The sequence below is a fragment of the Dendrobates tinctorius genome, unplaced genomic scaffold (assembly GCF_039654945.1).
Source record: "Dendrobates tinctorius isolate UK_male_01 unplaced genomic scaffold, ASM3965494v1 ptg000083l, whole genome shotgun sequence".
Classification (NCBI taxonomy): Eukaryota; Metazoa; Chordata; class Amphibia; order Anura; family Dendrobatidae; genus Dendrobates; species Dendrobates tinctorius.
Window position 1 is genome coordinate 8,763,746 of NW_027361751.1, and position 27,329 is coordinate 8,791,074.

General features: G+C 42.3%; 1 protein-coding gene across 3 annotated transcripts; it reads right to left on the reverse strand.

Annotated features, from left to right (window-relative positions):
* Nucleotides 1–2,012: 2,012 nt before the first annotated feature.
* Nucleotides 2,013–27,053, reverse strand: GCNT4 (glucosaminyl (N-acetyl) transferase 4). 3 transcript variants are annotated; one of them, XM_073584090.1, is made up of 5 exons: nt 26,915–27,047; nt 22,054–22,163; nt 17,993–18,066; nt 3,810–4,616; nt 3,550–3,660 (listed from the first exon to the last, which is right to left on the reverse strand). In XM_073584090.1, the coding sequence occupies exons 2-5, from the start codon at nt 22,126–22,128 to the stop codon at nt 3,636–3,638; spliced, it is 981 nt and encodes a 326-aa protein (XP_073440191.1). In that variant the 5' UTR covers nt 22,129–22,163; nt 26,915–27,047; the 3' UTR covers nt 3,550–3,635. The 3 variants fall into 3 exon arrangements, with proteins under 3 accessions (XP_073440189.1, XP_073440190.1, XP_073440191.1); XM_073584088.1 differs by having other exon boundaries at nt 2,013–4,616; XM_073584089.1 differs by lacking the exon at nt 22,054–22,163 and having other exon boundaries at nt 2,013–4,616; nt 26,915–27,053.
* Between the last annotated feature and the right edge of the window lie 276 nt (nt 27,054–27,329).

Here is a 27,329-nt window from a genome sequence, read left to right on the forward strand (position 1 = left end):
GAGGAAACCCACGCAAACACGGGGAGAACATACAAACTCCTTGCAGATGTTGTCCTTGGTGGGATTCGAACCCAGGACCCCAGCGCTGCAAGGCTGCAGCGCTAACCACTGAGCCACCGTATGGATGATATTTCATAGGACATAGTATAAAAGATTGGTGACGACAGTTGTGTTACAACTAGTAATGTTAACCAATATCGAAGTGCTATCAAAGTGCCATAACTATTCCGTATTATATACTATACAGCATAATACAACAGAAAATATTAATACCTTCATATGGCACCAAGAGGAAATGTGCTCTGACCTCTAGCATCCAAATACATTTATCTCATAGAGCAAGGGACACTGTATTAGTCGTCTACCGATGTCAAGAAAGATAAATTATACAATTTGGCTACAACAAGTCTTTAAAACAGACCAAACTGGATTCACTGCAATACAGAAACATTATATATAAGAAATAAATATTTCCAAAATAAGCAAGACAAGCAAATCAAATATACAAATAAATCAAAGGCGACAGACATTTGCAATCAACCTGAGGGTTACTTTGGCACAAACAAAATAGAAAACATAAAAACTGTACATTAGTGCATTGAACATTACCGTAAAATACCTGTGGTTTTCAGTAATTATGAGATCACACATCTGGTAAATGATTTTGTGTAATAAAGAGAAGCCGGATGATTGTGTCATTGCACTCCGATATGTAATGATTTCCAATGTCAGTCTTCAGCGCAGTGAGGTACAAATAAAGCGGATTGGCTATGTGCAGGAAATAGTGTATGTATAAAAAAAATAATAATAAGATACTTGCTAACTAAATCCAGTAACTGGTCTTGTCAGTCATGCTTCCATGTACAGCATCTGCTGAGACCAATAACTGACTGCAGTGGTCATGTTATAATGTACAGGACATCACAGCCGGATTGGCGCAGCGGCACAGGAGCCATGAGAAGTAAAACCACATCCTATGCTTGGGATAGTGCTTCCTTCTGACATTTCTTCCGGATACACATGCATGTTATCCACATGGGACATGTAGCATCAATCTACAGGATAGGAGATAAATGTCTGATCAGGGAGGATCCCCACCGACACCAATATGTCATCCTACCTTTCTCCTGTGTGCAGTTGGAGTTTAATCGACTGCCATGATCTCCCACAATGGCTAATGCCCCATTTATTGCTGCTCCAAGTACAGCTATTTCCCTCATTCTAATGGATTCCCAACAGCAGCAGAGGAAAAGTAATACCAGACCACTCCAATTCTGACTGTAGTGAGAAGAAACAGGCAATTGGGACCGAAATTCTAATGATCAATGGAGGTTTCAGAGGTAACACCTACAGCAATCAGATATTTTAGAATCATAGAAAGATTTGCATCCTGCATGTCAGAACAAAGCACTATCTCTAATACAGATATTCCAAAAACCATGTCATTACATATTTTAATTACTCACAATTATTATATGTGATTCCAATGGAAAATGAACATGAGAGATACAAATCTACAGCAATGGTTACCGTTTCTGCCATTAAGGCATATAAACCAGGCACCTTTTCTGATTCCTTTTACTGATGGAGGTAAAATTTTAAGGTTTGTCCACTTTAGACAATGATTTTTTTTTTAATTAGAAGGGTCCCTAAATCCATATCACAGGTCTCACTATTGGGAACACCTGTTCTCATGGGAATCTATGTATGAACCTGGCACACTGAGGGCCCCGTCACACATAGTGACGCACCAGCAATCCCGACAACGATATGACCTTGTCAGGATCGCTGGGGTGTCGCTACATGATCGCTGGTGAGCTGCCAAACAGGAAGCTTCACCAGCGATCAGCACCAGCGACAGGAGGGTAGCAAGCGACGCACGTCGCTTAGTTACCCACTGTGTATGTTAGAAACCAGCGCGCTGGTGCAGGGAGCTGGTAACCAAAGTAAACATCAGGGTTTCTAAGCGGCGCGCGGCACTTAGAAACCCGATGTTTACCTTGGTTACCAGCTCCCTGCACCAGCGTGCTGGTTTCTAAAGTACACATCGGGTTTCTAAGCGTCGCGCGGCGTTTAGAAACCCGATATTTACCTTGGTTACCAGGCTCCAGCTCGCTGATCGCTGGTCTCCCGCTTGCCACACACAGCGATGCGTGCTGGCCAGCGGGAGACCAGCGAACAAAAAAATGTCCTGGCTATTCCAGGACGATCAGCGATACCCGGCAGGGGGGCCGGTCACTGAGAAGTGTCACACACAGCGATCTTGCTGGTCAGATCGCTGTTGCGTCACAAAACTTGTGACTCAGCAGCGATCTCGCTAGCGAGATCGCTGTGTGTGACGGGGGCTTGAGTGTACAATTCAGTGTGGGATGACAATGCAATTTTTCATGTTTTTTAGGGGCTACAGGTTCTGCAAATGCTAAATTACATCTCCTTCGCAGCCAAAAAACAGTACCAATTATTTGTGGCTTGGCAAGCTGCAAAAAATGTTTTGGCTGCAGGACCAAAGTTGCTTTGTAGTTCTAGCTTAAAAATATTGTGACATGAAGATTATGATGTTGTATGGCAACATCACATAATGATTGTCAATTTTTCATTATGACACGCAACAGTATGCAATCATCACAAAAAAATCACACCACGAGTCTTAGCTCCCATAGACCTTATTGTAAGTCACATGCTCTAAAATTGTCTCAAATAAAGTCACAAAAATGTTTTTGGCCTGAAAAATGCTGTGCAGAGTCGCCATACAGCCATAGCCTAAGGCTAAAATCTGCTTCAGACAGCCATATAAAAAAAACAGGCAATTCATATCCGTAAAATGGAGATGTGATTTGCTCTACGCACTGTTCTGTAGGCTCCTCTGGTTTGCAGATGGTGCAGGATCTGCCTTCAATTGCATGAACTGCTCTGGTCCATTTAACAGATCATCATGGAACTTGTGCACCAGAACATTGGCTAAATTTGGGATTATGTTCATAATTAATCATCAGCAGCCCCATGACTGGTTGCAATGGGCAGTTTATTATTACTGCCTGCTTTTAGACAGATTTGATAAATAAGGCCAATTGTGTAATGGAAGAGAGAGAACTCATGAAATGTTGTGTTAGGTGTCCATATTGCAAAGAATGTTCCATGTGTAAATCCCTAATTCTTCAGTAATTGTGATAACAGTTATCATTCATCAATAAATAATTTACAGATCATGGTCTGAAGACTTCAAGACCGGAGCCTCAATTCAGGATAAAGCCCGATATGTGTCAAGGAGAAACACAGTAGTAACATCCACAATAAGTCATCCGGGGGATGAGTAAACCCAATTTCTCTGTTGCTCTTGAATCTTCTCAATCAAGCATTTAATTAAAATCGGATCCACTTTTGGATCAAACTTATTTGCAAACCAATGTCCAGAATGAAGAAGCCATCGTAGCTCAGGCGCCCCATAAATACACACACTTCGGACATGGGTCCCAGTACAAGGTGGATAGTGAGTTTCCTCAAGATATGCCCATTTCACCAGTCGAGTTTTGCTGTCAAGATCTGTAACATCCCCTTCTGTCCTTGAAAGTCCCCCTGGTGCACCTGGCAACCGATTTAGTGTTGCCCAAAAATGTTCATCTGGCGAAAATGTGTCTTTATTCCACTCTAAAAATTCTGGAACTAGAGGTAAGTTAGAAATATATTGAATAAATGAATGGCTTAAAACAAAATAGGCACTTCCAACATACATCTCAATACCTTCAGGTGGAACAGATTTTTTCGTCAAAGTCTTTACTGGCATTTGAACATAATCAAGGCTAAGCACAAACCTGATCTCATGATGATAGGTATAGCGTTCCTTCTTTGTATCCGTTGGCCGTGATGACTCCAGCATATTTTTTCCCTTAAGCTTTTTTAGCTCAGAGACAAGTTCATAATTGGATTTCAGCGGCATGTCCTGTCCACATAGATTAATGACATATTTCCACTGCACGGGTGACTTCAGCAAATCGGACAAACAATTAAGATCGGCTTGCAGTCTTGAAAAGTGAGCATAAATTACCGGCTCAAGTTTTGACGCAATAAAAACATTAGGGAAACATTTGGCTAAATTTATCATGGCTTTTTTAAAATGGGATGGAGATTTTTGGTCATAATGTATACAGTAGACATTAGTAGGACTGTATATGGTCTGCAGAAGGCGTTCCACACTTACAGCACCTTTATGTACAACCAGTGAATATGCTATAGGAAAGTCTTTTTCCTCCTGCGATATAGGCTTGTCAACATATCGACGTAAATTTCTATAGGCTGCACAATTATTTGTCAATGTCACAACATCTGAGTCTTCGAGATCAAATATGTGCCTTCTCCTAAGCTGTAAACCTTTTCCAATCTCCATGGGTTCCATTTCATATATGGCCGTACAGTTGATGTTGCTAGACGAGTCATTTGGTATGGAATTTTTGGTTACGAAAAGTGAGAAAATATCCGGCTCCACAAAGTAACTGTGACTTCTAGGAAATAAAAACTCAACTTTCAAAAGCTTTAAAATACAGAGCAAGGACACAATAATTAGGATGAAGGTAACTTTCTGTCGTTGAAGACATAACAGACAACTCTTCAACTTCTTCATTCTGAAAGAAAAGTGCAGATGTAAGGAATTCAGCAAATATGTTTCAAAAGATTATAAATGTCACCTCAAAAAGAAAGACAGCAATGACACCTACGATACTGTGGATAGTTTCATCTAAAACAATTTTTTCCTCGAGCTACAGGTTTTTTTTTTGCTTGAGTTTTAGCATCAATCTTGACTAAGCCTCAGATAAAGAATACCCCTCAAAATGTATCCTAATACCATTGCTGTATTGATCCTTCCTAATAACTGAGTTATGATGTTAATATTCATTCATTGCTATCTGCTATAAATTATAGGGATTGTCCATTGAATAAAAGGCTCAGAATCTCTAAACAAAATAAAAAGAGTACATAATCCTCCTCTGCATTTCTCATTCAAACACTTACATGATTCTGCTTAAGTATTATTCCAGTCTGTACACCCCATAGAGATAGAGATGCCCAGTCACTGCCAAAGGCAGTTTATAGCTGTGATTGGATCAGTGAGCATTTATGACTATTTTAGCCGCAGACTGAGAAGTATGGAAAAGCAGGGATTGTGTACACATTATAACAGGAACTGTTGGTGATTGCTAAGTGTGATGTAACATTTGTGTCAGGCCCGGGCCCTTTGGCTCCTGGTTCGACTGCTAGGCAGCACTGGCGACTTTGTTGCAGGTGATGCGTGACAGCAATGGTTCTGTTTAATTCCTTGGAATTTTGATACCCTTAGATCAGGGAGATATGGGGTTAAATGTCTATTTTTTGTATTATTCCTTTCTGAGGGCATTGGGTGGGGCTGCCTGTTATTTAAACTCCTAGGTCTCTGACCACTGCCTGTCAATTAGTTTTTGTACCTGACTTGTGCTATAGTCTTTTTCTCTGCTGGCTTCCTGATTCCTCCTGTTTTCTGACCTCAGTGAGAATTTTTACCATTCTCTTGTCCTACAATTCTACTCTCCTTGGCAACCCTTCCTGCCTCTGGGTTGCTCCTTTGGAAGGTAGCCCTTCTGTGAATGCAATCCACTGGACTCCGTTGTAAGACCAGATCCCTGTACAGGTGTTAAAGGGTGAAGGTTGGAGTACATCTGGAATCTGCCAGAGTGGCTTCTGCCAACTCTGTCTAAGGCAGTCTTTTTCACCCTGTCACCTCTTACAGTTGTGACAGGAGAGTAATTTTTAACCAGTCTATGCCCTTTCACTAATTTGCATCCGCTGAGCAACCTCTTTAAGTTCATATACAGTATTATACTGTACATTAGTCAGAAAAGGACTTCTAAAGGAGAATATCGTGTGCATGGTTGATTATCCCCATCATCTACTGTCAGTAGTGCAAGCCTGTCCTGTTTATCTGGCTATAGCTTCATAAACTTTTATGTTTAATTGTAATCCTGACTCTGATTAAATTTTGTCCCATGTATATAAGTTAAAAGCTGAAAAGTCATCTATACAAAACAACAAGTGCCAGCCAACTTTAGTTTAGTAGTCAGCGTTGTAAATGCGATCATTCTGGAAATTTTTCAAAGAGTGTCAAGGTCCAATACTTAAAGGGAACCTGTAAGCAGGATTGTGCTCAGTAACCTACACACAGTGTCAGATCGGCGCCGTTATACTGATTAAAATAATACCTTGGTGATGAAATCCGTCTTGTGGTTGTTGTTTAATCTGTATTTGTAGTTTTCAGTTAATGAGATTCTTGTGCTCTAGGGCGGCCGGTGGGGTGTCTTATGTGGTGCTCTGATTAGGTATTCATCAGTATGGCTTATGACAGGTCACTGATCCCTCAGTATAAAGTAATAATAAGAAACTAGGCAGTCAACTTAAAGATGTATTTTTTTGTCTTTTATTGTAGTCAAGGCAAAACGTTTCGGCCTTTAACAATTACAAACTATATAGGCGTGTCAGGGATTCGTGGGAATCCTGTGGATATTTAGTGAGGCACGTCTCAGTATGGTCACTTTCACAAGAGTATGGGGCGTTAAAAAAGGAAAATCCCCAATGGTAAATACGCCAGAGGACCTGGATGTGTGCCTGGAGAACGACACAGCATCCGCTGCTTGTGAAAGTGACCATACTGAGACGTGCCTCACTAAATATCCACAGGATTCCCACGAATCCCTGACACGCCTGTATAGGTTTTAATTGATAAAGGCCAAATGCGGCTGAAACATTTTGCCTTGACTACAATAAAAGACAAAAAAATACATCTTTAAGTTGAGTGCTTAGTTTATTTTTATTACTTTATGGTGTGGGATCCTACTACGGCACCTTCCTTAGTAGTGCACACGGTTCTCTACTAGTACTGATCCCTCACTGATCTGGCCCCTATTGTACATACTGAATATTATATGTAATGAAAACAAAAATCATCTTCAGCCTGCAGGGGCCAGCGGCGTCATCTTTCTAGAAAAAAAAATTGTCTCCACCAAGATCGGACCGCCAAGATGCAAAGATGCAGCTGGCGCCATTTAGAAACAGATTTTTTTTTCTGAATTTATTTATACCAGCAAATAAAATAATTAAATGCATATTATACATGCGATCATGCTGCAGCGCAGGCACCACCGCCTGCATGCTGAAGATGATTTTATGAATACCTAATCAGAGCACCACATAAAGACCCCCCCCACAGTCCCACCCAGGAGCACAGGCATATCATTAACTGAAAATAAAGATTAAACAACCACAAGACAGATTTCATCAACCCAGGTATCATTTTAATCAGTATAGCAGCACCAACCTGACACTGTCTGCAGGTTACTGTGCACAATCCTGCTGACAGGTTCCCTTTAATAAAACGTTTTTAACAACAAAACATAAAAATAGATAATTTTCTGCTTATAAATTCCCTTTAACTTTGATCAAAGATTCTTGGCCATCAAGATTACTATTTTCTGTCACTGACACTCAAGACTGATGAAATATCTGCCAGGTCTCACAGATATCATATTCACTTTTTCACTGAACAGAAAATCTCCTTGCGCTTCCAGCCATGTAAAATACTCATTATCTTCCTGTTGCTGTTAAGTCGAAGAAGAGCACTTAATTTAGGGGTCTAACTGTTCATTATTAAATTAAAAGTATGAGATTAGAGATTCTTAAACAACATGTAATAGTTCAGGGTGAAAAAGAAAGCTATTATGTATTCTGTTCTAGTGAAATTCAGAAGGAACCTGTCACCTGATTGATGATGTCCAAACCACGGGCAAAATTAATCAAATTCAGGCTGCACATTTACAGCCAGGTATGTTTTAGTCTATGGCTTTTCAAAGAAGGTGTACTTTAAAGATCTAGCCAGGGACCAGAGCTGAAGACGAGTCTAGTCCAGCACTACACTTGGGCGGCTTCTCTAAGCGCCAACCTAAAGGGCCTGTCACACTAAGCAATATCGCTAGCAATATCGCTATAACTTGTGACGTTATAGCGATATTGCTAGCGACATCGCTGTGTCTGATACTTACCTACGACCGGCTCCCCCGCTGGTTATCGCTGATCGCGCGAGAACGTCCAGGACTGTTTCTCGTCGTCAGCTTCCTGTGGAGAGACGAGCGACGAGCGTGGAGCTGGGCGGGAGGACGCAGGATCGCCTAGTGTGACATGTAAGTAGCGACCCCCGACCCCAGCGATGTCGCTGGTGAGATCTGCCTGTGTGGCAGCTCACTAGCGACCACTTAGCGATGTACCAGCGATCCTGACCACGTCATATCGCTGGTCGGGATCGCTGGTACATCGCTAAGTGTGACAGTACCTTTAGTGATTGATTGCTATACACAAGACCTGTCAGTCACCAGGGGTGGTGCAGGGACAAGTCTGCTGGAGATGGAGCTGAACTAGTTTCATCAGAGTGTTTCAGAGAAAATTGTACCTGGTTACAAAAATGCAGCCAGGCTGCAATTCAAGCTCCTGTGGTTTGCATAGCATGAATCAGGTGACGGGTTCCCTTCAGAGGAAAGCAGCCAGCAGGATTACCCTCATCATATATTAAGAGTGCTGTATCAGCCTCCAAATAAATGTTGTCACAATGCATGTATTACTAATAAGTGTTTATATATTTGTAAGGAGATAGCGGAGACCCTTGTCTGCCTCCCCTCTCTCCTTCCCTGTATGTGTGTTGTACTGTAATGTTTGCTATGTGTTTTAATGTATGTGCTGTGTTTGCCTTGTTTTTAATGTGTTACCATTGTACCATGTAATATATGTATGTTAGCTTAGGGATAGGAAATGGTTAATTCAGGGGGCTGGCTCAGCAGCCTCAAAGGAAGCAGGAATGCTCCTGCTTCCAGAGCAGAGCCTGGGCAAGCATGCCCGTGACAGGACGTGCTCCCCTGTTGGGAGCTTGCCAGATCCCCGGAGGGATATCAAACTGCCAGAGGACTATCAGGCAGCCAGCACAAGGACTGAGTGTACCACCAGAGACTGGGATCTATCTGGGAGTTACTGCCTGTGTTGCTGCAGCCGTTTGCTGAAGGAGAAACACCTGTGACTAGGGACAGCTTAGGAATTGTGCCTTCTTTTCTTCATCACTTTAATTAAATATAAGTTGCCACTGGTGGGCCCTACAATGTGTGACGTGTGGTGCATCCATTCCAGCATGGAGAGGAGCCAGATGTCTGAGGTAACCCACTGTGACCCAGGGCTGGGACCAGAACTGCTTATTCATGTGCAAGGGGCCAGGGTGTGGACTGACTGTGCCGTAGTGGACTTGCCCACGACTACCATCCCGTGCCACCTTCTTACATATTTACTGCAGAACTGAACTTTAAAGGGGTTATTGGGGACTATTTTTTTTTAATAAAGTGCCTACCTGCAGGTACTTGCTGAATACCTGCCTGTTGTGCTCGACGCCAATCTCTGCCAGCACAAAGCAGTCACAGAAAACTCCTGTTGGCGATTCAGCAGGATCTGCTGACATCACATCAGCAGAGCAGTGGCTTCTGTTCTACTTCGTTGAAGGGTGTGACTGCCGACGTCATGCTGATTGACAGGTGGCTCACTACTGCCTAACTGCAGGAAACCGATTGTCAGTCTGCGTGACATCAGAAGTCACACCTCATTGACAGAGCAGCCTGGAAGAGGAGCAACTGAATCTCTGGTAGGAGTGGTTGGTGACTGCTCTGTGCCGGCGCAGCGTAGAACAGGAAGGTAGTTGCCTTTGTTAGAAGCTACATGCCTGTAAGTTTTTAGGCTCACTACAGAAAAGTCATGGACAAACTTTTTAATTTCATCATGCCTGTACAAGGAGTGGTTTTGGAGTAATATCACTCATCACAGAAGTTAGCTGGTAGTACGCCCACAGCAGCATTACTACCAGCCAGCATCTGTTGACCATAGCTGGGTGGCATCTAGTTAAGGCACGCTCCTCTGTATGGAGATGCCTGTGCAGCTTCCTCTTTAGTCTTTGTTGAGTTTGTCCTTGCCAGCTAGTTGTCAGCTCCCTTGTTCCTGCAGTTATTCTGTTAGAATCTGAATCCCCTGGTCCATGTGTAGTCAGGGCTTGAACCTGAAATCGCAACAGCGGTCCCTGAATCTGAAATTGCATTGGCAGTCCCTGAACCTGAAATTGCATCGGCGGTCCCTGAACCTGAAATCGCATCGGTGGCACCTGAGCCTGAAGCTGCACCTGCGGTACCTGAAGCTTGACGCTGCTCTCTGCGGTACCTGAGCCTGAAGCCCGTTCCAGTATCCGAATCCAGCCCTGCCTGTGACTCCGTGTTAGCATCTGTTCTGCCCGCTGATCCAGAACCCGTGTTGTCTGAACAGTGTCCGAGTCCTATCCACCAGTTACTCTGAGTCTGTGTCCGTGTTTGCTATACTGACATCTGGGGTCAGCAGCTGCAGTATCGGGGACTGCCTAGGGGTGGTACCTGGTGGCCACCTGCAGCTCAAGTCTAACTCCCCCATCAGGAGCTCTAGCGAACGCTAGTTAGCACCTCCTATGTAAGCCTGTGACACAGTGGGTCCACAATCCAACCATGTGCATGGCAAAATCTAACCAATTTTTAATAAATTCTGTCAACAACCTAAATGTTGGACGGTCAAAATAACTAACAGCTAACGTCTCCTGATTCTGAATGAATGGATCAGACAGTTTGGACTCTCTTGTCTGAAAAAAAAGTTGCAACCAAAAGTGTCTGGCTTCTGCTTTTCTGCCTCCATACCAATAACTTATACATGTCCTCAGAAATTCATTAGGTTAATTGCTTCCATTGGGTGATGAACCAAGGTTTAGTAGCAATGATTATTTTATAAAGTTTGTCTAGAAATCTGACAATTTGATAAAATGGTTTATCAAAATTGGATGCTGGGTTCAGCAAAGCATCAGATCCTAAGCTTGTTTCCCAGTTCTATATGCCATGGAGATATACCACCTTTGCTTTGGTATCTTGGCTACAAGTTGTTAATAAAACATGGGGATGGAATTCCCTGAAAAAAGGTAAACCTGCTAAATATAGAAGAAAGACATTTTGGTCTAACAAGGAAAAGTACAGGTCACGCTCTACTGGTGTAACTGTTTCCAATCAATCTAGTAAGAAATAAATCTAGTAGACGTTCCTAATAGTAGGGTACAATGACAGCAGGGTCTCTGTCCGGAAGGGCTGCACAGACATATATAGAGAAGTATTTTAGTTACGGTATATGAAGATGATGTTTCTAGATCATGTGTCTTCTATGACTTAATTATTGTATCACCCAGCATTAAACCACCATATGACCACAGTGGCAGCTATGTTGGGGCTTAGTTAAATGTTTTGATGTCTCAGAGGTTTCAGGTTCCATTTTCCGCAAGTAACATCCTTCATTACTATTACAGGCAGGTACATGTAAAGAATTGCATAAGTGTATGTGTCCACAGGGCGTACTGGCAGCGATTTGGACGCAGCGGATACCCCGCTCCGCCCAAAGTGCTGCCCCCTTTTGTACGCGCGGTGATTCCGCATGTGTTCATTGAACACATGCGGAATCACCGCATCCTATACAGACTGTGATATTTATCTTGCATAGACGGAGCGTCTAAGCAAGATAAATAGACATGCTGCGGTCTATAAAGACGCGCCGCATGTCCAGTTACACAGGTCTGCCACCTGCGTCTTTGTACGCATAGTGGAGCTGGGATTTCATAAAATCCCCTCCACTATGCTGTAACATATGGACGCTGCGGATTGGACTCTGAGTCTGTACGCCAGCGTCCAATCAGCAGCAAATACTGAAGAATACTCCCTGTGGAAACATACCCTTTAAACAAGCTGTGTACAAAGCAGTTTGAGAATGCGCTGGACATGTATATATGTGCCTTCCATCGATGTACGTTGTGAGGATCTCCATACTTCTACCTCTGATATGTCTGATAATGATATATACCATTATTTAGGCATACGGTGAATTACGTCATTAATATGCTTTTACTGTGAAAAAAGTATGCCACATAGAATACCATTTTTGCCATATACCAAGTCATACATTCACAAATGCCAAAGATAGGGCCAAAAAGAGGTGTGAACAGGCCCTTCCCCTCTATAACTTGCCTGTTTCCTTCCTCCTTTCTCCATAACATACAGTGATTTTGAGGTTGGTAATCCTTGCGTAGGATTATTTTAGGATTATATCTATGTCACCTATCCCCATCCTACGGTTGCTGTAGGTGCCTCACTATCATGCAGTATGTCTCCATTTGTAAGGTCTAGCTTTGCCTTTCTACACATATTATTGTGCCTCCACACGTCTCTTCACTGTGTAGGTGAATAATTGCCGAGTTACTGCCGGCTGCCTCCCTCACTTCTCTATAGCAATAGATCTTGGCCACATTCCCTTTTCTAGCTCCACATAAACATCAGAGGTCTGCTATTTCTCCAAAGCAAACGGGAACATGAAACATTTTATTCCTGCGCTGCTGAAATCAGATTTACCACCAAATCAGTTCCATTACATTCTAGATGCGGTAGTGTAATCACTTAGACTATTAGCGTCGTTCCATCATTAAAAGTGATTACATTAAGGAGATGCTATTCCTTAAGGCAACATTCTTTCTCAACGCGTTTTTCCAAGCCTCCAGGGCTTGTCTGTATGTGCAGAGAATTCTGCAGGTCTACGTCACATTCAACAGTCAACGGCAGAATTTAGCTGGCGTCAGCTTCTTGTATGCAAAGCACTAGCCCTGCCTTGAGTGACTGAATGTAGGACAGGTTCGGCATTTTTACTACACCTCATGTCATAGAATATGACATTTACTAATGATCTGCTGCTGATGCAATTAGCAAATATCACAGAACCAGTGCCATATTTAATTTGTTGGCTAACTTGTTCACATTGCAGCTTTTAGCTGTATCAGATCCAAAAACAAAACAAAAATGGTATACTCTTTAAGGCCCCCATACACATTAGATTAAAGTTGGCTGATATTGGTAAGATGCACCAAGAATCTAATGTCCATGGGGGAGTAAAGGAGGCCTCTTTCCTGACAGATGATGTCGGGGAGAGAAGAATTGCCACATTGGAATTACAATGGATGATCTTTTTGTTCTTTCTGGAGATAAGCCTCTGCCAGAGAAGTCTGGCAGCAGCTTTCTGAAGAGAACACAGTAGCTCCTGGACAAACTGGACATTTTCATAGCTATCGGCTGAGGGATTATATGGCCGAAAATTATCTAATGTAATGTATGTGGTGGGGCTATCCTCTACCTGCACCCTAACATACACGCACGTGATGGAGATCACCTGTTAGAGGACATCTGTATTCAACAGCAGTACTACTGCTCTGTTGGTAGAGATCATAGAAATATATTTTGTCCCTCAAACCCATCTACACCTTGATCAACGCTGATCTCAGTGCTAACAAAGGTGGAGGCCAATTCCGAGATAGTAATTTAAGTATGTGCAAAGCTTGAACAATCATACAGAAGTAAGCTAAAATATGTCGTCACAATTTCACATAACAGCCTTCAGTCTGACTTTGAGACTCTTACCAGTCAGAATAAGAGTACTCAGCTTCCCAGAGAAAGATGACTGCTTGTACAGCAATTCTCTAACATACTGCGGTTTCTAAAATTAACCTCATATAAAGAAAAAAAAAAATTTCCTGGAACGGAAATAACTTCCCTTAGTCAGTAGTACAGTATAAAGCTGTTGTCTGTCAGTGAGCGTCTGACTGTAGTTTGCCATACAGCCAGATGTATTAGTAGTCAGATGGGAGGGGCAAAGTACAGGACAATAACATCACTCAGGACAGACAACATTAAAATGTGACGCTGTGCTTCATAGGTTTCTACCAGTTCGACACTCTGAATGAATGCCTGCAGTGTGGGACCCCATGTCTATTAGATCCTACTGCTGGTTCCCCTGTGAATATTCGCAAAACTCCCCAAATGAGTCATAAATGGTGATAGACAAAACGCATTGTACAAGGCCAGTGAGAAATTGGGGTCTCCTTATTGCCAAGAGCAAATCTGGGTAGCATGGGAGCTGTTACAAGGGGTTCAGCCAGGGCATTGTAACCGCAACAGGGTGAACTAGGGATCTGGCATCAACTCTCCCGACCATTGTCCCATACATTTTACCCGATGGACTTGCAGCTACTGATGACAGTTACTTTATCTAAAAAAATAATTAAAGCTGCCAAAAAGGACACAGAGAAGCACATTGCTAAGGAGAGTAAAACTAATCCCAAGCTGTTCTTCAACTATATCAATAGTAAAAGAATCAAAAGTGAAAGTGTAGGCCCATTAAAAAATTGTGAGGAACGTATGGTTGTAGATGATGAGGAAAAAGCTAATATATTAAACACCTTCTTCTCCACGGTATTCACGGTGGAAAATGAAACGCTAGGTGAAATGCTGAGACAAAGAAAACCCTATATTAAGGGTCACCAATCTAACCCAAGAAGAGGTGCAAAACCGGCTAAATAAGATTGAAATAGATAAATCTCCGGGTCCGGATGGCATACACCCACGAGTACTAAGAGAACTAAGTAATGTAATAGACAAACCATTATTTCTTATATTTAGAGACTCTATAGCGACGGGGTCTGTTCCACAGGACTGGCGCATAGCAAATGTGGTACCAATATTCAAAAAGGGCTCTAAAAGTGAACCTGGAAATTATAGGCCAGTAAGTCTAACCTCTATTGTTGGTAAAATATTTGAAGGGTTTCTGAGGGATGTTATTCTGGATTATCTCAATGAGAATAACTGTTTAACGCCATATCAGCATGGGTTTATGAGGAATCGCTCCTATCAAACCAATCTAATCAGTTTTTATGAAGAGGTAAGCTATAGACTGGACCAAGGTGAGTCACTGGATGTGGTATATCTTGATTTTTCCAAAGCGTTTGATACCGTGCCACACAAGAGGTTGGTACACAAAATGAGAATGCTGGGTCTGGGGGAAAATGTGTGTAAATGGGTAAGTAACTGGCTTAGGCCTGTTTCACACTTGCTTTTTTTTGCAGCGCGTTTTTCCCGCAAAAAAACGCATTGAAAAACGCATACAAAAGCATACAACTGCTGCGTTTTTTTCAAGCATTTTTATGAGCATGCATGAAAAAAACGCAGCGTTTTTATGCGTTTGTATGCGTTTTTAGTGCGTTTTTACCGCGTTTGCGTTTTTTTCCAACATTAGGTGGCCCCTCACACTAACCCAAACCATGACTTTACTAACCCTAACCCTGACCCTAACCCTAACCCTGACCCTAACCCTAACCCTTAACCAAACCATACTTAACCCTAACCCTGACCCTAACCCTTAACCAAACCATACTTAACCCTAACCCAAACCCTAACTAACCTTAACCCTAACCCTAACCCTGACCCTAACCCTGACCCTAACCCTAACCCTGACCCTAACCAAACCATACTTAACCCTAACCCTGACCCTAACCCTTAACCAAACCATACTTAACCCTAACCCAAACCCTAACTAACCTTAACCCTAACCCTAACCCTGACCCTAACCCTTAACCAAACCATACTTAACCCTAACCCTGACCCTAACCCTTAACCAAACCATACTTAACCCTAACCCAAACCCTAACTAACCTTAACCCTAACCCTAACCCTGACCCTAACCCTAACCCTGACCCTAACCCTAACCCTGACCCTAACCCTTAACCAAACCATACTTAACCCTAACCCTGACCCTAACCCTTAACCAAACCATACTTAACCCTAACCAAAACCCTAACTAACCTTAACCCTAACCCTAACCCTGACCCTAACCCTAACCCTGACCCTAACCCTTAACCAAACCATACTTAACCCTAACCCTGACCCTAACCCTAACCCTGACCCTAACCCTGACCCTAACCCTTAACCAAACCATACTTAACCCTAACCCTGACCCTAACCCTGACCCTAACCCTTAACCAAACCATACTTAACCCTAACCCTGACCCTAACCCTAACCCTAAACTCCCTTAACTAACCCTAACTCTAACCCAAACCCCTAAATTCCATGGTTAACAAAAAAAAACGCATGTGCAAAAAAACGCATACATAAGCATGCCAATGCGCACATATGCGCACCCATAGACTTATATTGGGTGTCTTGCTGTAAAAAAACGCATTGCGCGCGCATGCGTTTTTTTGAGGCAAATCGGACGCACAAAAAATGCAACAAGTTGCATTTTGTGCGCCCGAGCGCATACCGCAAAAAAACGCATGCGCGGTAAAACGCGTACAAACGCATGTGTATGCGCACATAAGCGCATCCCATGCAAAGTATAGGGAAAAAAAACGCATGTGCTATTTAGCGCTAAATTACCGCAAAAAAAAACGAAAATGTGAAACCAGCCTTAGTGGTAGAAAGCAGAGGGTGGTTATAAATGGTATATTCTCTAACTGGGTCGCTGTGACCAGTGGGGTACCGCAGGGGTCGGTGTCGGGACCTATTCTCTTCAACATATTTATTAACGATCTGGTAGAAGGTTTGCACAGTAAAATATCGATATTTGCAGATGATACAAAACTACGTAAAGCAGTCAATACAAGAGAAGATAGTATTCTGCTACAGATGGATCTGGATAAGTTGGGAACTTGGGTAGAAAGGTGGCAGATGCAGTTTAACAATGATAAATGTAAGGTTATACACATGGGAAGAAGGAATCAATATCACCATTACACACTGAACGGTAAACCACTGGGTAAATCTGACATGGAGAAGGACTTGGGGATCCTAGTTAATGATAAACTTACCTGGAGCAGCCAGTGCCAGGCAGCGGCTGCCAAGGCAAACAGGATCATGGGGTGCATTAAAAGAGGTCTGGATACAGATGATGAGAGCATTATACTGCCTCTGTACAAATCTCTGGTTAGACCGCACATGGAGTACTGTGTACAGTTTTGGGCACCGGTGCTCAGGAAGGATATAATGGAACTAGATCGGGTACAAAGGAGGGCAACAAAATTAATAAAGGGGATGGGGGAACTACAATACCCAGAGAGATTAGCAAAATTAGGATTATTTAGTCTAGAAAAAAGACGACTGAGGGGCGATATAATAACCATGTATAAGTATATAAGGGGACAATACAAATATCTCTCCGAGGATCTGTTTATACCAAGGAAGGTGACGGTCACAAGGGGGCATTCTCTGCGTCTGGAGGAGAAAAGATTTTTCCACCAACATAGAAGAGGATTCTTTACTGTTAGGGCAGTGAGAATCTGGAATTCCCTGCCTGAGGAGGTGGTGATAACGAACTCAGTTGAAGGGTTCAAGAGAGGCCTGGATGTCTTCCTGGAGCATAACAATATTGTATCTTACAGTTATTGTTAAGTTCTTTAGAAGGACATAGATCTGGGGATTTATTCTGACAGAATTTTATAGGCTGAACTGGATGGACTAATGTCGTTTTTAGGCCTTACTAACTATGTTACTGTGTTCAGTGAGACTGAACTTTTTTCATTGAGTGATGCTGAATATATATATCTAACTAACTAAAATCGCTATACATAGGAACTGCTTGGATATACTTTGCTATTCCCAGACCTTGCCACCGAACAGGTTGAAATAGTCCTGAGGCATGCCTTTATCCTATTTTAATAATATAAATTAAAAGTCAAACTTATTCAAAATTCTCATTTCTCATGCAAACATTTTTTTTCAGGAAAGAAAGTTGAGTACTCTATGTAGTATCCCCATTGATATCAATGATATGGCATTTTTTTGGTGATGTACCCAATTAATTTAAAATGAAAACACTCTAGATTATTTCTACTTGTACCCATATTTATGTTATGAGCCAATACATAACTGGAACAAAACAACTTTGGCAAACTGGAGAGCAACTTACCACCCAGGCTTAACTTTTCATCATAGAAGGTGCTAAAACTGTGCTACAATTAACTAAAAAAATTCACAGGCTCTATAACATATATAAAACACAATGTGTGCGTTGCTGAATACTCACTCAGATGCTTCAATACTATGGACCGTCATTAAGGAAGCAGACACATAATCTTTTTGGTGCATACATGGCAGGATCTAAAATACAAAAATGTAATAAAAGATTCAATCATACAACTTTTGTAAACTTTAAAAAGTCCAGGTCTGAGCTCTATAGTTCAAAGTAAGCTGACAATCATCTCCAACAAGTCAGATATTGGAGTGCAGTATTGAGAAGGTTTCCCTCCTGAATGACTCTCTTGCCAGCCACCTTCTTACTATACCCATCATCCCCGGATCCCTCCTGAAATAAACAAACGGAGCGCCATTTGGATTAAATTGGTCAAATTGGCCTTTATTATAATAAACATTACAAAATTAGATAACTTGATGGCAAGGAGGTTCTTAGAGCTCCAAATCCTGACAGAAAACAACATAATAATAAACCATTCAGCATTACCCCCAGTTGTAATCACAAGCTCAGGGGCACCCCACCATGAAGAGTCCCAAAATCCACTTAAACAAATTCCAAACATAATGGGAAGGTTACCATCTACCAGAAGTACAACCACCCCACCACAATTTTGCCACCAACTCCAAGAACCCCATCTCCAACGCCACAGCAACCATTACTTGACCCCTCATAAAATGAGTCACCCCACCAAAAGAAGCGCCTGCTCTACGCCTTCTTGAATGCTCAGGGCCCATAAATCAAGTCCTATTGCATTTAAGTGTACCGCACCATTCCGCCATAAATTCTCTTCACCAGACTCTACATCCTTACACCTCACTACAACTCCCAAAATTCATGCCAAAAAATTTCCCACTACCCTTTTTACTTTTATTCCAGTCTTATTGATCCTATCCACAGACCGCGCAGTACGCCAATTTTTTCTAGGCACAATATCCAACCACACAGTCTTTGTATTTGGATAAGATGCCCATAGGCGCAAAAAATCATGGAGGATGTCTCTGATCAAATCTCTGCAAAGCCGAATCCCAATATCATTTCCCACCCACATGCAAAATCAGCACATCGGGGGAACAATCTAAATGTGTAAAACGGTTAAATTCCAGTAAAATCTGCAGCCAATTCATGTCTCGAAATCCAAGTCACCAATAACCTCGCTCCTAGGAAAACTCAAGTGACGCCTGTTTTTCTGCACATCAGCTCTTATCACACCCCAATAAACAAAAGAGTGCCCCATATCCACACTAGCCACGCTCCACCTGTGGGGATAAAAGAGGAATAGCCTACTAACCTCCAACCTCAAAGATTCCAAGAATTTCCTAAAAACTGTTGCGAACTAATAGCGTTACAGAAAAGAACCATCCCTGTATTTCAACAATTCGCCTGCATTGTCTATCCCTATACCCAAATATTTTTTTAAACATTCCACTGGACACATTAAGGACCCTGTCAATTCCCACAAAATAAACTTTTTCCTTTTCCTGCCAGATCTGTTTTGGAACAACTCACCCGGAATTCAACAGAATCACCTTCAACCACATCATGATGTCCTAATAGACCACCCCCTTAATCTGAAGATGGTGAAACTAATTCCCCTATCCTCCTGGCCCCTAAAAAGGACCATGAAAAAGACAACCGAAATTGCGACTCCTCAAAATGAGAATTGCATACCTACCTAAGCCTAACTCCCAGTTCCTCCAAAATATTGAAAGAAACTGGCCTACGAGTATCCTAATGAGACCCCTCCTAAAACCCTTCAATGCCTGACTCATCAGGAAATTCTTTGTACTGGCCACTAAACCCCTAAACTTACAACCAAACGCTATCCCAGCCATAAAATAATTAACTTTTAAAACTGACCACCTTTACGCTGCCACCTGACTTAACAGAGCAATGCACCTACAAGGTCCTCTGCTGACCCTGTCTCACCAAACTGACACCTCCAGTCATCCCACTTCTTCATATGCTACCACTGTACTGTCTGCCAGTAACGCTCTAATGAATGAACACGACACTCCAATGCCAATTCCTAGAACTCTGTGGGCCACATGTAGCCCACGGAATCCACTCTTGGAGCCAAAGACCAAAAACGTTCCCACTGTAATCAAGAAAGAGAGTCAACAATTGAAATCTCTGCCCCTGGCATATGAAACACCACCACTCATAAGTTAAGGCAAAGGCACCGTAAATCAAAATATCACAGCAAATGAACTGCAGGGGTCAAAAAGACATATAAATTATTAATAACCATTACCATCGGCATATTGTCACAATGAATTGCTCTCCTCAAATTGACAGAGCCACTACTATCAGGAAAATTCCATTAACGTGAGATTCTTCATGAACCCTGCCTCTTCCCACGCTTCCGGTCATTTACCAACACACACCATTGGCCCTTGCAATAAGTCACAAAAACCTGTGCAACCTGCACTCTATCTGAACAGTATCAATGGTGATCCCCAAAAAACTAATGCAGGTACAGTGACCTTCCATTTTTTCATGTGCTAGCGGAACACCAAAATGACTAGTTACCCACTACATAGATCTCAACAACTGACAAAACGGGGAACCCGGTGGCCCAATTAATAAAAAATCATCAAGGTAATGAATAACCAATGATTTCCTGGCCACATCACATACGACCCATTCCAAAAATGAACTAAATGCCTCAAAGTGCACAAAATTGGGCGCCCCATTGGCATACATCCATCTACAAAATGAGCCCTCCAAAAAAAACAACCCAACAAATGTGAGCTATCCGGGTGCACTGGCAATAAACGAAAGGTGGATTCAATATCCTTTTTTGCTAACAATTACCCTCTTCCATAATCCCTAACCCAAATAACCGCCACATCAAAAGAGGTATAAACCAAGGAGCAAAGCTCCTGGTCTTTGCCATCATTAACAAAGCAACCTTTCGGGAATAATAATTGCCAAATGAGCCAAAATTTATTCGGTTCCTTTGTCGGTACAACACCTAGTGGCAAGGATTCAAAAGGAACTGCTATACGTCTGCAAGAGCCTTCATGAAAATATTTTTAGCCATCACTCAGGGATGTTGATACGCCAACTGAAATTCTTCAATGCAAAAGGAATCACATACGGCAGGGAGGGAATTTTAAAACCGAAGCGGAAACCTTCCTCTAACAACAAAGCCTTATCCCTCTTAGGCTGCTTCTACACTTGCCGTGTTTTTTGTGGCCTGTTTTTACGGGCCGTTTTTGCGGACCGCAAAAGACCTTCTCGGATCACCGTTTTTCCCAGTTATAACAAATAGCAGGGAAAAAAGGGCGATCCGCAAATACGGTGTACCGCAAAAACAACTTAACGTTGTTTTTGTGGTACCATTGAAATGCATTGCGGCCGTGTCCATAAGCTGTGAAAAATATCGAGCAAGCTCGATATTTTTTCACACCCGCAAATACGGCCCTCACGGCCATACAGAGCACGGCCCTCCTACTAATTTTTGCGGCCCCATAGAAATGCATTGGGGCCGCAAAAACGGCCAGCAAAAACACGGCAAGTGTAAAACCAGCCTTAGATAAGAGGCCATCATGGGACAACTCACTTTGCTCGCCCCCTTTTGCAACATCCCCAAAGATCTAGCTTTCCTTTTTTATAACATCAAGCTGCTGTGTTACACTGGCCTTTGTTGAACTACCAGCATAATCCTGGCTTAATTTCTCCAGTTTGGGTCCCACTTCCCCCACCAAAATTACAAGATGTTAGAAAAGAAAATATTTATTTTTCCGTATCCAAAATGTCACATATTTTTAAACACACATACAAACACACAGTCAAAAAAAATGGGACACAGCTGTTCATGCAATGGTTTTCCTTGCTCTTATTGGAATGTGCACATTGCAGATTGCGACTGGAGGCAGCGAAAACACAAAGGTACACCTCTGGAAACAAGGAATAAATAATCATGTGTGAAAAAAACAGACTATGTGCTAAACCTTAGTTTCCTCAACAGCTCCGCACCCCTTTTTCACTGTGATAACATGTAAAAATTCAATTCTCTGAAGCAGCTTAATCAGGATGTCGACTGTAATGGCTTTCCAAGAACCTTCAATTAGTTCTAAGAGGTGCTGAGCACTTGCTGGCTGCCTCACCTTCACACTGCGCTTTTGCAATTGGGTTGAGTTTGGGTGATTGTGGAGGCCATGTCGTCTGACGCAGCACTCCATGCCTCTCCTTCATGGTCACATAGCCTTTTCATAGCCTGGAAAAAAGTTTTGAATCATTGTCCAATTAAAACACAAATGATGAAATGATGGTCCTACAAAGTGAAAGCCAGGAATGATGGTTATTGCAGAATGCTATGGTGGCCATACTAAACATGTCTTGAATTTGGAATAAATCACAGTGTCACCAGTATGCACCTCCCACACACACACCTTCACACCCCCTCATGTTTCAAGGTGGGCACCACACATTTTAAAACCAACTGCTCACCTTTTCTGCATCTCAGAAAGAAAAAGTAGTTTGTACCAAAAATTTCAAATTAGGACTCATCAGCCTACAATATAGATTTCCACTGATCAGGTGTCCAGTCCTAGTGTTTCTTGGTCCAAATAAGCCTCATTAGTGGCTTCTGTGCAGTAATTCGCCAATAGACGGAAACCATCAACGGAAACCTTCAAGAAGAACCTGAAGACCCACCTGTTCCGACAAGCCTACAGCCTGCAATGATCCTCGGTCTACTGAACCACCACACGACCTGCTCTACCCTCTCCTACTGTATCCTCACCCATCCCTGTAGACTGTGAGCCCTCGCGGGCAGGGTCCCCTCTCCTTATGTACTTGTGTGTCCCTTGTCTTACACATGTTTATTATACTTGTCTATATTTCCCCTTTTCACATGTAAAGCGCCATGGAATAAATAGTGCTATATAAATGCATAATAATAATAATAATAATAATAATAATAATAATAATAATGAAGGCCTGCTTCTCGCTTTCTCTTCTGGACAGTTGATATTGAGATTTGTCAGCTACTTGACGTTTTCATGCATCTGGGTTCGAACCCTTGAGCCTGTACTTTGTGTTTGGATTGTCTGTCCGCTGAGCCATGGCAGGTACACCTTAGTTTCAGTTATAATTACTTCAGCTTTTTTTAGGGTAACAGGTGTTTTCATTTACTCATTTGTCCACACTATCACCATTCGGGTGCAGCTTTATATAATTTCCCCCTGCTGATATTTCCTGCTGGTGATAGATTCATATAGATGTTCTGACATACTGGTTTTAGCTTACAAAAACTGACGTAAAATACTCATTAAATACTGAACGTGTGAACATGGCCTAACATAAGCTTTTGTGACATTTTTAAAAAGTCCCAAAACCTAGTTGTATCTAAAAACATCTAACAGAGAAAAACTTGCCCCTTTTGGTGACACAAACCTGAACTGTTTGGGCTCCAATTAAACAAAATGGCACAAGAAAAGACAAAATATTGCAAATCACTCCAAAAAATTGGAATAAAAGAAATAACAAGAGCTGGTGTAATTACTGTAAAAACTTCTCAGTGATACAATGCAAATGTATATATCTATAATGAAATGTGACAATAATAATGTAGTGAAGTGTCACTTATAATTATGTCTCTAAAGTAAGATGTGTGGACTACAGTAAAATAATTACTATGGACGAACAATGATCGCTGTGCTCGGGCTAGAATTTCTTTTATCTGGCGGCCTAAGTGCTTGGAAGGAACACACATGCCAAGAAACATCATATAAATCCATTAGAATATAGCAAATGCATGTGCAGCACACAGGTAACCTGTTGTTACGCTCTCCTGCCTGCTTGAATAGGCATTAAAGTGCACAAGACAGCAGGTACACAGTAGATGACAGGACAGCACCAGGAAAAAGCATTGAGCTCAGTGACTGATGAACACGAGCGTCATATACGCCATGATGTTCTGCAGCCAGCGAGAGCAACCTAAGCCTCCAGGCAGGGGAGAAAGCTTTGCTATTCCAAAACGCGGCAGGGATTTCTAATAAGTGAAATACTTTTAGAATGTAAGTATTTTCACCTCTTAACCCCTTCTGTACTCCTGAAATCCTTAATTATAATAGTATTGTTATTTCACATCCCATGTTTAGAAAAAATCCTATTACCTGAGCAAGAAGAATAAATTAAAGTTTACCCAAGAACGTGAGAGACGGGAGTCAAAAAATTATAGGTCTCATGCCATGTTTCGTCTCTGTACATTATAAAAATTAGGGGTTGTCTGGTCAAAACCGATAAGTCTGCAGTCACTTATGAATCCCCGCAATGCAAGCACGCTGGTTTCAGAGCCCGGAACGTAGGGTATGTATTACTGCAAATTCCCGCAGCGCACAGTGCTTGCAGACTTATCGGGACTACAGACTTAACGGTTTTGACCAGACAACCCCTTTAATATAGGACTCTGCTGACCTCTAAGGCCTCCAATTTCCTACATACGGTAGGATATTTTCTATCAGCATTATTTCTAGTTGGATAATAGTACAAAGCCATACAGAAGCAATAAACAGGTGCACAGATGCTATATAAACTACTGATAAAGCAATGTTATTACTACAAACACAGTGTATGAACATCCTTACTGATAAGAGTGGTAAGACAGCAATAAACGACATCCCAATGAGCATCCCAGGTCATACTTCAGGTTCCTGGCAATTGGCCATAACATGCACACAGGCTGTACAGAGAGCGCTGAATTCATTTAGTGGTGTGCACCTCTTAGTGAATTTGGCGCCTTCTACTCCAGATAGATAGGCATAGCACGAGCCAGTCTATAATGTGTAACTGGTGTGATCCCACAAATTTTGATAGTGGAAAGATTATAGCTAAAGCTGTAGAAGTAAAAATTGAATTTTAACATGGAAGCAATTACTTAGGTTTTCAGGGATTAAACACTGAAGACCACGGTCTGAAACAATGTTGGTGGTAGTAAACATCAGTGGATGCTTGAGTTGTTATCACTGATGTGCCCACATATCTTAGAGAGCTGTTGGCCTACACAAACGACTCAGAGCATTCATCTGATTTCAATGGCTAAAGTAAAGTCGGCCACTTGAAGGATGTTTGATGATGCTTTTGCTAACTGTTCAGCCAACAGTCCCCTCAGCCATCTTCTAGACTCAGGAGCGCTTGCTTGGTTGAACGCTCCTGTGTTCTGAAGGAGAAAGTTGCCAGCAGACATGTCTGCCGGCAGCTTAACTCCGGGAGAAAAAAAAAGCGATCATTAGTCTACAATCGAATTTGCCAATTCGACATCTCGCCTAAAAGTTTGTCTGGCACATTAGATTGTCCGCCAAACCCGTCAATATCACCAAGTGTTCACGTGTTTTCAACGGAAAGAGAGGAGGAAACCACTACCAAACTTCTCTTACAGCGGCTGACCTTTCCTGAAAACTGAAACTAACTTGGGTGTTGAAATTCCCACATACCGATCCTTTTCACCAGCGAGGTCATCTTTTTGGTGATAGTCAATAGGCCCCTGTTTACATTAGACTATTAACTGGTCACACCAAAATGAGCAGCTATGTAATATGTAATTTGTAATATGTGTGAAGACCTTTAGACTTGTGGCAGTAAAATTACAAGCAACAGTCAAGAGAATCTGAATCACTGACAGTACAATGACAGTCAATACAATGTACAGAAAACGGTAAATTATGGCCCAACGAAGTATTAAAGGTGTCGCATTTCCTAATTTTTTAACAGTTTTTGGCTCAAACTTGAGCCATGGTGACTTGATGGATGAACGATCTGTATGAAGACTGATCTTTCGCAAGCCTGGTTAGGTCCACCAGGGTCTTCTCCACTGTTATGTTGATAGTATCAAGTCATCCGGTTGCTGGTCTTCCTCTTCACCTTCTTTCCTCTATTCTAAACTTTCATTGCGTTTACATACTAGCAGATGTTCAGGATGTTGGTCCTCAACACTTTGGTGTACCACACTAACGAAAATAAATTCACTTTAGGTGGATTTCACGTGATGGTTGTCAAACAGACAGAAACAGTGCAAAGTTATTGTTGGGTTATTCATCCCTGACACCACCATGAGTTCGAGCGGACAGCAGAATAACAGAGAAACTAAGCAGAAATGATTCTGAGGTCATTGAGCAATAAGCTCCCAGTGGCACATGGCCCCATCATGACGCGACGGTTCACACAAGCAGCACCACTGTGACATTCTGCTTTATACCAGCGAAACTCTTCCACGGGGTCAATGCTCAGAAAAGATTCTAAATTAGGGATATCTCCGGCTGTCGCTGCCAAACTGCACTACATTATTAATACCAGAGCTATAATAGCAGTTTATGGAGAATTACTTAACACAAGTACAGCAGGAGTATACAACATTCTTGTAGCAGCTCTAGCTCACCAGAGTCCAGAATTATTAACCCCGACTTATAAATGTCTAGTAGCGCTCTCCCAAAAGTATAATGACCCAGACATACAGTAGAAGTATACAGCATTCTATTAATCTGAACATATGCAAAGAAAACATATCATTTATAGGATTATTACTTTCCCAATCAAACAAAGCATTAGTTCTATACGCTCAAACCATCAGCAAATATCAATTACGTCTCCACGATTCATCAAAGTCCACATAATCCCCATTGGCAGACACCACATAATAAACCCGACTAGCGATACAATTAAAGCCCATGAGGATACAGCATTCTCTAGTGACGTTATACATTCTATATGCTGCTTATAGTTCCTATAACACGACCCCAGATCAGGACTATAATGTCTCCTGCACACAGAAACCCTATTACCCCCCTATCTGGTAAGAATAGAGTCAACAACACAACACAAAAGCATCATACAAAAGTATACAACATCCGACCAACCCGACTAGTGTGCCGCATTCTACAAGACAGTCTATGGCACAAAACCCAAAGCAGTGCACACGGGGACACCCGACAGAGAGGCGTCCCAAGTGTCAGCAATGCATTCACTCACCGGAGTGCAGACAGTCAGAGCCTGACAGCCGCTCGGCTACTAGTGCTGCCTGTGGCAAGGGAAAGCATCCCAGGCTTCTCCTGCAACCAGTCTGTGGCACTGAGCCCCGTGTGTGACAGGACAGGAAGGAGGCTCTCAGAGGTGTATGAGAAGAAGGGGTGGCGTGACGTGAAGAGAAATGGGGTATGCTCCTCCTCCAGCAGCACGAGGAAGTGAACTCTCTGCCTTGTGCCAAAATTTCGCTGCCAACAGAAAAATGAAATGAGTTCTGGGACCGCAGTGCCCTGAGCGGATCACGTGCTCTCACTTCTTCATGCTGGAGGCTTTATACTGTGCACTCAGCATCGACTGTGGGGTCTGGGGCTCACAGGAGGAATGGACTCTAGGGGCCCACCCTACAGCTATATACCTTAAC